Source organism: Ciconia boyciana, chromosome 6, assembly GCF_034638445.1.
Source record: "Ciconia boyciana chromosome 6, ASM3463844v1, whole genome shotgun sequence".
NCBI lineage: Eukaryota > Metazoa > Chordata > Aves > Ciconiiformes > Ciconiidae > Ciconia > Ciconia boyciana.
The window spans coordinates 5,392,780-5,407,645 of NC_132939.1; the positions used below are offsets into that span (position 1 = coordinate 5,392,780).

Below are 14,866 nucleotides of genomic sequence, written 5' to 3' on the forward strand. Positions count from 1 at the left end.
TCCCTGCCTCTGACTGGGCAGCAGCTCCGTCCCTCCAAGTCAGAGGAACGGCGAGGGTTGCCTGTGTTTGCACTGTTGCCCTGCCTTGGAGGAGATGAATTCCTTTCAACGAGTCCAAGTTGGTAAACAGTTTTAAGGCTACCTTAAGCATTTGCAGCCAATAATTAGTCTTTTCTTACTCAGGCAACAACTGGGGGAAGCTGAGCTGCTGCCAGCTCACAGGGAACTGCTGACTGCTGTTGTCTAGTGTCTAGTCTACAGCTCGCTGAGGGTTGTGTTGCACAATTTGAGAAACCAACCCTATGTTAAAGGCAAAAACCAGGTATGGGGTGTGTTAGACACATGCGAAAGAGAACAAACAATGGGAGGAGGAAAAAAGAAGGCAAGCAGAGCTAAGGTCAAAGCGAGTCTGGCAGTGGAAAGGAGATAAGAGCAGGAGAGGACAGAATCAGGGACAATTTGGAGAACAAAAAGTAAATATAATGAACAAGGAGCTGCGAGGTCAGTGGAGTGAAAATAGCATGTGTTCGTTTTTGCATAAGCATAGGGTGAGTGAAATTTTAGGACCTTTCTGATGCTCCACTACTGTTGTGCTCAGCTGCTTTGGAAACTGTTTATATGATTCCATCAGCTTGTGAACATATTTTAAGGTTTGATATTATTTAAATAACAACACAGGTTGGTTTTACATTTTTAAAAATCCACATAACTTAGACCAGGATTTAATACAGTTCAAGTCAAGGCATAGTATTAACTTGAATAAAAAGGGGGGAGGGGAACTTACAGCCCCCCCCCATTTAATAATGTTTTCTAATTGGGAGTGGTGAATCAGAGATCGGAGCTTTCTGCAAAGCTGTCCTTTTTTTTTTTTTCTCCTGTGTTTGCTTTTCTGTCTTTGCTTCCTTACAGAGTGCTTGAAAATTAGAATTAAGTTTGGGAAAATATGCTCCCTGACGAGAAAGCGAGTAGTTGGGAGATAGTTGCAAATCGAATAATCGATTCTGATATTTAGCAGATTTCCAAATACATCATTTGTTGGTGCTCTGGAACACTTCACAGTTTGTTTCATTTTGTTTTGACTTGAATGTTATTGTCTTCCAGTAATTAAACTATGAAGCCCCAAACAACAGGTGATGATACTGCTAATGTCCAAATGGCTTGGTATTAAATGCATGCAAACAGTGGTCTGCAATTCCAGAGGCAGAGTGTGCTTTAAGATTGTTCACTCGTGGTTATTACAGGACTAACAGTTTAAAAAACAGTAGGGCCATTTCGCCTTTTGGGTGAATGAACAAACTCCCATTGCCATTAACAGGAACTATGCCCTCTTTACAGCAGAGATTAATTTGGTTTGATGTGAGTTTTGTTGGAGGGGACAAACAGTAAAAAGATGCTCTAGTTGTGATTTGGTGTCTCATTGTCATATTTAAATATTTTAATTATTTAGCAATAGGATTCCAGGTTGGGCATGAAAAGAGTTAAGTGGTTTGTAAAGTTTGTAAAGTACATTTGCAGACGAGGAAGCCTCTTTCACTGGCCATGGGTTGAACACCATTTGTATTGTCTTTCCATCCCATCTTGTTTTGCTTGGTTGTTTGGTATGAGTTGATGAGTGCCTGCCATGTGGCAAAAAGCATGTCAGGTGTGAAGCAGGTAGCTCCACTGAGATACTTTTCTTGCCTTGCTGTACTCTCAGCATCGCTGCGTGCACTGGCACAAATAATAAAAGAGAACACGTGTGTATTTCCCTAGAAGTTCACGAACACTCTTTAGAACTACACGGAGTAATGGTGATAACTGATTAGCTATAGGGTAGGTGAGTACTGTGTTAAAGAGAGCTCTGTATAGGCAATGAACCCGATTTTGTTAACTGTTAAGGAAACACTTGAACCTGGGAGAATAGCACTCGCTTACCAAACCAACCCACCCTGTAACGTAATGGTCCTTACTGAAAAGCTGAAGCCCAAATGTCTTTGCTGCAAAGAGCTAGCTTGTGTAGATGGAAGCTGGTGATATGTAAACGATCATTATGCTGTGTCAAGTCTCATTTTAAAGACCATAAGTATACCTTTTTAAAAGAAAAACAAACTACTTCACCAGTCTAGAGAGAAACATAAATCATGTATTTTTATCACCTCAAAAGACCACTAGAAGATGAGCTCTAATATTTCAAATGTGACAAGCAATCTATACACATGAATCACAATTTGAGTTCCATTACAGCTGAGCTGATATATACCACAGCGTGCTTTATGGTTTTTAGTCTAACAATATTAAGTAAAAACCCAAAGCTTTTTGTGATGAACACCTAACCTTTTGCAAGAATTTGTAGAATTGTGGTCCAGAACAACAGCCTTAGCTTTGCCCTACAGGCTTTAATAAGAAAATACTGTTGCCAGTTTTGACCTCTCAATATTATTCTCTGTAAAGGAAATGCATGCATTAGTAGAAGGCTAATACTGCAAAGGTAAAAGAAAATGTGAAATACTGAAAGGTTTTATGGAAAATGCACCAAGAAAGATTGAGAAGAGAGTTAAATAAATGAGAAAAGTTGGAAGAGAGGGATCTTTTGTTCCACCTGCTTCCTTTGTTAGGCCCAGTCTTTTTCTTCTTGGACTCAAGGACTTCTGCAGCAACCCAGTGTCAGTAGTTCGCAATTCCCCTATTTATAGTCAAGTCATCACTTCAAGTCCTTAGTCTCCTTTTGAGAAATTCTCCCACAGCGATATTTTCATATAGGTTGTGAATTTTCTTTTTATCTCTGGGTATTCTCGTGTTTTGTGTTATGGTAACATGGGCCTTGCTTGCGATGAATCAAAGTTCAAATTCCTTCACCTTTGAGACTTCTAATTCTCTCGCTTCCCTTTGGGGGGAGAAAGAGGAGGAGTGTTGTCCAGTGAATTCAATGAGGAAGCTGGAGATAGAAGGTAGTGCATAAGGTTAATTTTCAGGTGAATTGGTTGCTGTTTTGACATTCTTTCTTTCTTTTCAGACATCTTTTTGTTCCTTTCCCTTTTATGCTAGAAAATTATTAGATATGCAAGAACAAAGCTCCTCAAAGCTATGCTCCAAAAGCCTATTAAAAAGAGGCTGCAAGCAGAACAGTGTGAACACATGTCAACACCTGAGTGTTTCCCAAGTGGCTCTAGCACTCAGTGGTGTGATAACAAGACATGTGGGAGGATTTTTCTTGGCTTTTATCTTCCATATATTGATGCTCCTGACTTTTTAAAATTCATTTAATCAAGTGGCACTGCAGCAGAAACAACAGAAATGTGGGCACGAGATAGTTCAAGGTGTTTGCAATGGTATACAAAGTCTTTTGCCTCCAGGCCATCGTTTCTAATTCAGCCCAAGTTGGCAGCAGTCAGAAATCACTGCCAACTGACAGCTGTTTGGTGGCCAACACGAAGTGATTTAGCGAGTCATTCCTTCTGGACAGATGTCTGTAGTACAGAAAGTGTGAGTATAGCTGGCATGTGTTTCATTTTTAGAGACTGGAAAGTGTGGATTTACCTCAACTGCAGCTACTTCGGTTTAGGGAGGTTAAACAAGATACCCAAATTTAGGCAACCAAGAACTCAGTATGTGCACAATTAAACTCCCCCATCTTCTGGGGTTAAATCCTGGTGTTATGGTACTAACCCCTTGTAGCACTTCCGTTGTGTCTTTGTAAGCACCGTGTAGTGAGGGAGAAGGGAGGCTGTAGCTTAGTCTGTACAGGTTCATGATGTGTCATCTATCCTGCCAAAAGACATTAATTACCGGTCTCTACCCAGGTGGATGGGCCACCTTTATTTAACCTGGAAAAGAAACCTGTGTAATGTTCGATAAATAGCTGTGCGGAGGGATGTGGTAGGAGAGCCCACTGTGGGGCGACCAACTCATCTGTACCCCACCGACTGAGGAAGTTCTTCGGCTGTGTTGTCAATTAATACCTCTCTTGAGTGTGAGCAATCAATAACAAGGAGAAAGTAATGGGGGGGGGAAATGAGTCTGATTCATCTTTCTTTGTGTGGACATATGTAACACTAGAATTAATCTTTTGAAAACCATGAATTACTTTATGTAAAATCTGTGCTACTAAGCAGAAAATCTATCCTGCTGAGAAAAAAAAACAAAGAGAATTCTTCAGTATAATATCTGGTTTTGTGGGGAAGGAAGGGGGAAGATTTTACAGTTTACAATATCACAGAGCTTTGGGATATTTAAACAGGCAAGTAAATGATAGGTTTGATTCACTATTGTGAAAACAGTTTTGAATTTTGGATTTGCAGCAGCAAGAGAGATTCCTCAAGCAAACAGAGATGTGGGGTCAAGTTGCTACCACTCCTTTTTTTTGTTTTCCATTGGGATGATGGAAAGCAGGCTTAAAATGGGCTTAGGTGACTGGCTCAATCTTCTGCTTGCGCGGGGTGTAGAAGCAGCCCAGAGTGCTGTTGAGTAACTTCTGCAGCAGAAGTGTGTTTCAGGGACAGGCCACTTGGAGCACTTGGGTGAATCTGGAGGGCTGGAATATTTGTTGATCAGCTCTGCAGTTGAATCTGCTACGTTGCCTGACAAACACTGCCAATGCCTTATCTGTCCGGCACTGCAACTGATATCATGCTGTACAGTTACTGTGCCTTCACGCTTTAGGTTACCGATGAGACAGAGTTAGGATTTTCAGTGTTGCATACTTCTGATGCTGTTTTATGTGTTTGAAAAATCTGCATCAGTTTTTGTCTTTTAATGTTGTCATAGGAAAAAAACCAAATGTATGTGTTACTTTTCCATCGTTAAAAAAATTCAGGATTTCCAGAAGAACAGTGGAAGGAACCCGTTACTATGATACAGGACTTCTAGCTCTATTTTAAAGAATACTTGTCTACTAAATGTGCCTTGTTCTTTAACACTAGAGTTAAACCCGATTGCGTTTGGAGTTGTAATGGAAATTATTTTCTCTTATTCTAATATTGAGTCATGTTATTCATTTCATTAAGCCTGACTGTGACTTTCTTGGTTCTTCCCTGCAGACATTGATGAGTGTGCTGCCAAGATGCATTATTGTCATGCCAATACTGTGTGTGTTAACTTGCCTGGATCCTATCGTTGTGACTGTGTCATGGGATATGTCCGTGTGGATGATTTCTCCTGTACAGGTGAGCTTTTAGTTATGCAGCAATAGTGGTGTTACGCTCTGTGTTGTGTGTATTGCTTAGCTTCTAATTAGCCCCTGTGCCATACCAAATGCCACATACTAGCTGGCCCTCTGCTGGCTTAAAATTTAGGCACAAGCAAGGTAGGTAAATGTGGTATGAGGCACCTTTCCTATGTATGGGCCCTTTGGGATTAACTTGGAAGGTGGCTCAAGAAGCCCTGCGGTGCACACACCAAGTGCCGTTGTCAACCAGGCCATGGTCCTTTCGTGTCCCACGGCTGGCTTGCGTTCAAGGTGCAAAGGCTGAGATCACATCACACGTGTGGTGAGAAGAAATACTGTTTTATTACCTGGGGTTTGAAACTGGTCAGTGGATTGAAACATGAGAAATTATCCAGGAGGAGAAGCTTTCTGGACAGAGCTGAGGCAAATTTATAAAAGCAAAACTGAATGTCTAAAGTCCTCAAAATACATTGTTAGATGGTTTGGAAATTGTTATTATTAATGCTGAGAATTAATGTATCCAGGACTATGACACATGTTATTGAGAAAAGAGAACAAGCGGGATAGCATTAGACAATAAATCTGGTGATTCTCTTTTAATACCTGTCAGCAAAATGAGTGCTAAAAATTCTTAGTGGAAAGTAGGTAGGTCTCATTTCCATCTAGAAGTTTTTAAGGAACCTTCCCTGGCGATCTCTGGGAAACGTGAGAAGCTGCTGAAACGCTCAGTCCAACTATACCTAACTGGATAATACCTTTCAATCACAGCCCTCCAGAAAGGCTGATCTCAGGATTATTTTGATGGTGCACCTGTCTGGTAAATGAGGAAAATAGCAGGCAGATGTATTGAAATGGAAATAAGTCAGCTTGACACAATACCATGTTTAGAATTGTGTTGGGTGAGCTATTTTCTCAAGTGGAAAGATGGCACAGGAGTATTCAATATGAGAATGATTTCCAGCTCAGAATAATTACGTTGTAATGCACATGTTATCCTTAGGGAAGGTCATAGGAAATGTTGACTTTCATGATGACAGCATGTCTTGTAGCTAAGATTATGTAGTTCATAAAAACTGTAGGAAAGTCCTGCCCACCTCTTGAGAGAGGCTGATACTAAATAGCTGCCAGGAAACTGATTTTTATTCTACCCAGAGAGTCATTATTTCTACATAATCTGTGTCTTTTGAGTCAACTTTTGAGGTTTTCCTTGATCTTTTACAATCTGCCATGTCAGAAAAGTTTCAGACCTTAAATGCTGTTCTAAAAGTGTGTGCTGTGTGAGGTAGCGGCCTTCACAGTGATGGGGAAAGTGGTTTTGATAATCTGACACTTTCTTTTCTCATATGCACTACTAATTTCCTAATGTTCCTCTCTTTCCAGCAAGGCACTATCATTAGGCATGCAAATGGTTTAGAAAGCAGGGTATTTGTGATTTACAGAAAAAGCGTGATGTAGTAAGGCAAGTTGCTTGACAGTAATGGATGAACATTCATTTGAAGTGCACGCACACAAAAAATCCAGAACCGGTATGAGAATGAAATAATAGGGTGAGTGAGATAACTATTTCTTGCGGGTTTATTGTCGTGCTAAAATGACTTCTTTTTTGACATCACAGTTTAAAAGCACAGAAAGTATGTAATATAGAAGAGGAGAAACTTGGTTCATTGCCTGTTGTATCTAGAAATAATCGTACGTTATAATAATAAATGTATTTAAAATAAGTGTTTACAATAGAAGCACTAATCCTGTTTTTGTATTTTGCATTTTTGTATGTTTATACAGACTTTTCCTCTTACGAATCTTAAAAAAATAAATAACAATAATGAAAAAAAAAGATCAGGCAGCAAATGCTTAACTAGTTTCCCCTCATGCTGGCAGCAATGTATAACAGGCACAAGCAAAACAGATTGTAGCTATTACTCAGGTTTTTTTAAACTTATTCCTCTTTATTCAAACAAAATAAATGAGAAATTATCTTGTTATTGAACCGTGCATTTGGGGACAAATCTGAAAGCCTGAGATGGGTTGGCATTCTGATTACAGCTGAAATTTGTGTACGTGGGGTCAGGCTCTAATGGGTTCAAGATAAGGGGTAACAAGTTTCAAATGTAAGTGCTTAAGGCACGTGCACAGCATTGCATGTATTTTATACACTGTTGACCTAAAAGCAGGGTTATTCCATAGAGCAGGAGGTGTCACGTTTTGGGAAGTCGGAGTCTAATTCATCGAGGTATATTCAATCTGTGGAGCAGATTCTGTGTGTTGCTGAGCAGGCCTGTGCTTGGCGGCCTTGGTGGCCGGCCCCTGTGCTCTGGTGGCTTTCAAAAGGCGGAAAGCAGTGATATGTGGAAGCTGTAAGTCAGAAAAAAATTTTGAGCTGAATGAAATATTTCAGTTTTATATTGAGGGTTTTATCTTTATAAAAAGAAATGAAGTGAATATTGAAATGCTAGGTCAAATATGAATTGAGCAAAATTAAATTAATTTGGATATTGCTGAATTCTGAATATGCAGCTTGCAGTGTGTTTTCTTAGAACTCTGCGTCTTTCTCGAATTAAACTAATTTCTGCTGGTTTGGTGTTGATGAAACTTTTTTTCCCAAAACAATTTTTGAATAATCTTTCCCATTTCTGAACAGGAGAATTGTGGAGTAGGAACTTCTCGTGGTTATCAGTAAGAAGCTACTGTGTTGGAAGCTGTGCTGATTGCACAGAAAATGCAGTCACAGAGACAGAGAGACTAAAATAATATTCTGTATGAAGTCTACAATTATACTGAATTTTGAACTACGATTTAAAATGAAGTAGCGGCTATTTTAATAAATAAGCAACATTCGGTCTCACGTAAGCAAAAGACCTGGTGTGTTGAGGTTCATCCCATGGCATTTTGTGACAGTTTAGTCAGCCTAGCAATAACTTTAACCTGTGTTCACCAAGAAAGGTGCATTAGTGTGTTCCTGCTCACATTCTTAGAGCTTTGAGCTCTGAATGTTAATTAAGTTGTTGACTGAAAGACAGTTTTATTAAGAAAAGTTACCCTTGAATCAGAAGCTTCTTTCAGTCTCTCCCTGGGACACTGACAGGTTGTTTATCTGTTCTCAGGTAAATCACAGTCTTGCCCAGTCTGAAAATGGCAGCAAGATTTGCTGCTCCAGATGCTCTAATTTACTGGAATCTACTGATTTAAAGCATTTTATTGACTTCCACAGGTTTTTACCCTGCTTGTTTGTTGCAAAATAAGTTTTGTTGGGTTGCTTGCTTCTAACATACCAGTTTGGGAGTTTGCTTCAAAAGTGCATTATTTAGTTCCATGCTTTTTGGAGAATTTTAAATTACATCATAAAAATCTCATGATTTTATTTTTGATGGGCTGCATCTGTTCATCTGTTCTCTGGTATGATTTTGAAAATGCATGTATTTGTCTGATTTGTATGTAGTTTCTATGTCCCACTGCCATTCAATCAAGTAAACAAATGCTGGTTCACCTTAATAGGCTGTAAGTTATCTGTAATAACTAGATATATGATGCTGATACGACGAGGTAACAGTGTAGGTGGGTCTCATCTGTTTTTGCGTGGTACTGGCATTTTCTGTGAAGGTAACGATGATAAAGATTCCTGGCCTTGAACATCTATGATAACCATTTAAAAAAATATACCCTCATTTTGCAGTATTTTCCTTGGGCCGGCATAAGACACTGAAAACTTCCTAAAATCCTGCAGTCATTCACAGAATAAGTTGTTTGTCTCATTTTGTGTAGTTATTCCTGGGCTTGGATGCTCTCTTTTTGGGGTTTTAATTTTTTTATTTCCTACAAATATTCACTAGTTATGCACTAAAGCTTGAAAAAGACCTTTGCAAATGAGAATACCAAGAGATTTTTATTCCTCTATTTGCATGTATTACTCATGGCCCTTTTGCAAAATGAAGAAACTTTGGACTTAAGAATGACTCGGCCCATTTTTCTCTAGGGGCATCTTTTCAAGAAATAGTATGGAAAATTATCTGGCCACCCAACATATGTCAGCAGCATGTCGTGCCAAAACGTGGTGCGACCTATATGCAAACATCCTCCTCTTTATGCACCAAGGTATGCTGACAGATGTTGTTCCTCTGTGAAAGGAATCCATCTCCAGATTTTACTGGGGAGTTGTGCAGTTCTGCATGATGTTTGAATACCGGACTGTGCTTTTAACCCCTTTTTCAGTCCTCATTTTGTGTGATAACGTTCACAGAACTTCTTTTACCTTTGGCTTCTCTAAGCAATGATTCACTAAAAGAATTATTTGTTACGTGCAGAAACAAGCCCTTATCCACAGCAGAAACAGGAGGTATTTTCTAAATACATCATTCAGTATTTTAATTCTGGGGAAAAATGGATGTTTTATAGAAATATATTGTTTAGAAGAAGTCTTAGAATTTAAATGTTAGTCTGTAGTTTATATGCTAATTTGATTTACAGCATGGGTAGAGAAGAGGAAGTAAGAAAACCTAATGATTTTGACAGGTTATCCCGTAAGGCTCTTCACTTCTCTCCTATGTGGTTTCTGGAGTAGCATTCACTTTTGAATCCAATGCACCTTTCAGAACAAGCCCTTCTGCAGCATGTTATTGGAAAAGTTGTGCCTAAAGCATAGAAAAACGTAGAGTTCTGAGAAATCTCAGTTTCAAGGGAAAAAACCAGCAGCCCCCTTCTCCTGCTCTTCCCTTCTTCCCCTCCCCTATCTGTGAAAGGCAACTCACAGCTCACAGAAATTTCCTGCTATGGTTAGAACAAACGTTGTTCAAATTGTTTGCTATCACTAAAATTGATGCCTTTAGATTTTTGTGGCTGGAGTTTACCTGTCAGGTTCAAGGTGGTCTAGTTGACCCCATGATAACACTAATAATGCAGCAAGTTTCACAATGGTGAAGTGGCAATCTCAGGTTACTGGCCTCTCATTCAGAACAACTGCATGTGTTTGAAAAAGACCTGAATAGAAGCTTTTAGGCAGCCAATTGATAATACAGTCACTCTTTGAAAGACAGTGTCATTTCTGCGATCTAATCTACGGACCCTCTTTTCCCCCTTTTCCTTTTCAGTGAACTAAATTAGCATTCAAGAAAGCAACATTAGTATTTTTGGTGTGGCACTTGAACTTTCAAAGTGCTGTGCAGGGTCTTGGAAGTCCACAGAGGTCACTAAACAAGTGTTACCACTGTTCACGTGATGGCCCGGAGCTGGTGAATTGATAGACGTGTCTGCTAGCTGAAAACCCAAGTCTGGGTCAGTAAGCAGTTGAAGGTAGGTCTGTGGTGGAATAGTTTTCAAATATGTTTTGGGGAAGAACCCTCTTTAGATCTTGCTGTTCTAAAGGATATCATTAGTGAGTATCTTGCCTAGCGCTACATACTTTTTAAAGAAACATTATGAAAATATTCATTGGGTTGGGGTCATAGTTATGTGTCACTATAGTTTAGGCAGCAGATGTTCAGCACAGTGGGTATTACTGGGGATAAGGACCTCAGGCAGATCTGGGCCCTCCTGATTTTACTTGGCACTAATATATTGATACACACTTCTCTGAAGCATTCCCTGCTTTGGAGTCCACTCTGTCCTCTACACGCTGAGCCCATTGTCCTACGAGCTGCATCTTGATTTGTGTGCTTGTCTTCTCACTGCACTCTGTCTTCAGGGCAACACTTGGGCATTTCCAAATGCATTTGGAACTTGGTCTTAAGCCAACCTGAAGGGACGACACTATGATTGTACTAGCTCAGCAGGCACAAAATACTCTTAGGCTGGTCTCTCCTTTCCTGACATCCTTATGTGTCAGGTGCCAAAAGGCAGGACAGGACTTAGCTCCTAGTGCTAAGTAGTACTCCCTTGTTTGAACTGCAGTCAATAGCATCTCTGTTCCCAGAACTGTGAAGGGAAAAGTTGTTTAGTTCCAGGTGCCTTGAAATGCAGAAACATTTGTTTCAAGTCCCTCAGTGGACTGTTGGCCAAGTTCAGCAGCAGGTAATCTGTGGACCAATATGTATTGCCTGCATCAGAGAGCTTTTCTTTGCTCTGTAGGACAAGTCAACGGAAGACTAGAAGAGTATTGAGTCAATCCAGCAAAACAAAACCGGAGCTACTCCACGTCAGATGACTGATACACATGCAGGTGTTGACTCAAACCCCATTAACTCAATAGAAAGCTTTCAGTCACATTCATTTTGGCTTTAGATAAGTCCCATAGGGAGATAACTAGTGCAGTCTTGCCATAGGGAAGCTCTGTTTATAATAATACTAAGAAGGATTATTCTTTTGTATTGTCAGAGAATGCTGTACTAACATGAATAAGGTAGCTTCTCAATGCATCCCTAGAAGGCTGATAAGTATTTAATTGCTGTTTTGGAAAAGGGGAAGCTGAGGCACAGAGAAGTGGAGCATCTTGCCCAAATTCATGCTGAGACAGTGGCAGCATTGAAGAGTCTAGTAAACAGAGTCAGAAAAATTAGACGTGGGAGAAACACAGACTTACACCAACAAGGATTCAGTGAACAGTGAGGTTTATTTTTATAGGTATGATATTTTCACAAGAACCGATAGCAGTTCATTGAAGCACAGTGTGCGTGGGCCCTGAGTAACCACGTGACCTTCACATTATGAATCTTCTTCTTCCTCTTTCCATGCAGTTTTGTAACGTCTTTTGTTACTTTGGAGTTGAATTATTCCCCAGTCCTCTAATTTTAAATGCCATGTTACATTCTTTTGTTCCTGACTTCACCTTCATTTACGGGATTTAACTGCAACATTTTTTACATTCCTTCCTTTAAAAAAATGCCGTTGGGAAACTGCATATTATTTGCTCCTAAGTGCTTTCAATCTGAGGAAAAAATGTACTAAAAATGTAATATTTATAGTGATTTGAATTCCTCAGCGGTAAATAGTTTAATTAAAAATCTTTGTGCTTTCCTGTGCTTTAGGCATGGAAGTGTTGCTAATTTGTCCAGAGTAGCTGGTAATCCTTTCAAGTCCTTTTGACACATTGATTTTCTGTAACTTTATTAATACTAAAATTAATTAAACAGCTGACCGCAAATCATGCTGATAGTTGTATTTCTTGACTTAGGCGTAATTAGCATTTTTACATGATTTCTTAGCTTCAGCCTTTTGTGCTGGTGTATATGCTATCACAAAAATTTAGTATTTCAAATTGTTTTACATATGCATATTCATGCTTATGCATAAACTTAAGCATGAAGCTCATGCTTAAATATAATAATATTGATTTAATACTCATTCAAGACCTATGAATGAAGCCGTCTATCTAAAGAACATGCAAGGGCAAGCCTTTCCATCTCACCTGGTCAGCATTTGTCCTGAGCTCTCTTATGGCAGGATTTCTCCTTGATACAATAGGACTAAATCTATTTCTATGGCCCGTGAATTCTTGATCTCTTTCCTAAATCTAGCAATTACTACAAACAGTCCATGAGGTGAGAGATGGAATGAGAGCCACCACACTAATTTCTTAGCGGAAACATGCTATCTTGAAAACATGCAGCGGCTGCAGAATTGATGTTAGTGGCTGGAAGCAAAAAGCTCTTACGTTTTAGTCATCTGCTTCCACATTAAGTGTTAATGCCTTCAGGACTGTAGCTTGCTTTTGGGAAAGAGTTTATTCAATCAAGTTTTGATCTTTTTGGAGCTCTAACAGCCAGGGTTTGTCATCTTCTCTGTCCAAACAAGCAAAAAATCCCCCCATGCTGTATTCTGTTTCTAGAAACCATTTGTAACGTACTCTTTGTTCTTCAGATACAGAATTGAACTCTCCTACTAAATCATGGAAGTAACTGAATCGTAGAGAAGGGCATCTGGTTCACCACTTCTCCTCAAGGCAGGATCCACAGAACCTGAAACAGCCTTTGTCTTACCTGTTCTTAAAAAAAAAAAAAACCCAAACAACTTCAGTGAGGGAAATTCCGTAATACCCTTTTTGTTCCCCTGCCCCCAGTACTTACCCAGCCATTTGGAAAGGTTTGCTTAATGGCTACCTTAAATCTCCCTTGCCACAATTTAAGCCTATCACCTCTTGCCATATTCTCAGTGAACACGGAGAATGCTTTGACCTTTCTATTCGCAGTCCTTTTTAATATTTAAAATCTCTTTTCATGAATATGCTTTATTCTTCTCATCTGTAACCTAAAAGCCTATTTTAAGGTTTATGGCTGAACAGTACAAAAATGTTCTAAGGGGGTTTTCATCATAACTTGATGTTTTCCCTTCAGAAAACTCTGGGCCTGTGCCCCCAAACTTTTGGTATCTCACAAAAGCTTTTTTTGTGTTCAGCTGCAAGGTTGTTGGTGTGTGTGAAGGAAGATGCTCTAAAGAATGATCCCAGGTAGGAGGTGCAGTGTGCATGGGCTTAGCAAGTCAGACAGGCAGATGTGGCCTAAACCTCCCATATTGGTTCTCTGGGTTGTGTTAATGTCTGCCGCCAAAGGCTGGTTAGCCAGGCACAACGCTGGCCACGCTGGACAGGAATTCTCTTATTTCCCCTGGTATATCCTCTTTTTCTGTCCAAACACACTGTTCAGCTAGACAAAGAAGAAATGTCAGCTGGGTGACTAATGGCCAGATACAGAGTCTCTGTAGTGTTTGCTTTTGGTGCTTGACCGGGTTATATGGCTTGTCTGATTTCAGTAATAACGAGCACATTACTGTTGGAAAATATTAGGAAAAAAGGCTCAAATGCTCCTCCAATATGCATGTGTATATTTTGCAGTGTGTAGTATCCAGAGCCTGCTATGACCAAAATCTGTACAGTGTATGGGCACATACATATGATTTCTTCCAAAGAAATCCCACACAGAGAAAGAGGAGCCCATTCGCATTGGAACATGGGAGTGCCAAGTTCCTACCACTTCAATTTAAGGAGTGGTGGAAATGATCAGGGATGCAATCACTGGACCTCTAGAAAGGCCAGGAACTTGCAGTATGTTAACTTGGATTTGACAAGTGTGTGACTTGGGGATTTCCTCCCGAAAGGCAGTGTGTCATGGTGGATGAGACTAGTCTGCCGAGGAACAACCGGCATATCTGTGAAATGTGCAGCGCTTTGCCGCTCTGCTGTTGTGTCTTTGTATTTGCTGCTTGGATTTAAGATTTCCCGAGTAAGGCCTTTATTTCCGAAACAAAGGAATTCTGTAAAGCTTGTTAAGCTCAACAGAAAATTTTCCATAAAGTTCATGGTGCTTATGTCTGATGGGCTTTTCTGACAGTGAGAAATGTGTACGACAAAGGCTTTTGCAGGCCTTGGTTTTTTCCTTTTTTAATCTAAAGGTGTCTTTTGTACACAAGGAAATAATATATTAATATTTCTTACTTTGCTATGATCTCATATTTATACCTGTGCTGAATATTTCATAAAAGTGTGCATATTGATTGGGAGAAAGCTAATATTTTATTAACAACTATTGATTCTTGCATATCATTTACTGTATACAAGTGATCAGAAATCACCTTCTGAGCCATCTTTGATACTGAAAAGACCTTAGGACCCTGGTTCAATGATGGGCATCTGTTATTTGTTTGAAGTGGCAGGGGTTTTGTGTAAGCCCTGTTTAGACACGCATTGTAGGTTGTCCAACTCGTGCTTTGCTGGTTCTGCAGCTTCCCAGATAACTTAAAAAATGTTGGTTTTTTTTTCAGCAGAAACGTGCGTGCTAGGGGGTGGGGGACAGGGCAGCGTTT

The 14,866-nt window shown here is 39.8% G+C and overlaps 1 protein-coding gene across 1 annotated transcript in view; it reads left to right on the forward strand.

The window, feature by feature from the left end:
• NELL1 (neural EGFL like 1) overlaps window positions 1-14,866 on the forward strand; it is a 297,430-nt gene that overhangs the window by 142,550 nt on the left and 140,014 nt on the right. Inside the window, exon 13 of the mRNA XM_072864686.1 lies at window positions 5,016-5,141. Coding sequence (XP_072720787.1) covers window positions 5,016-5,141 — 126 coding nt within the window. The remainder of the gene's footprint in view (window positions 1-5,015; window positions 5,142-14,866) is intronic.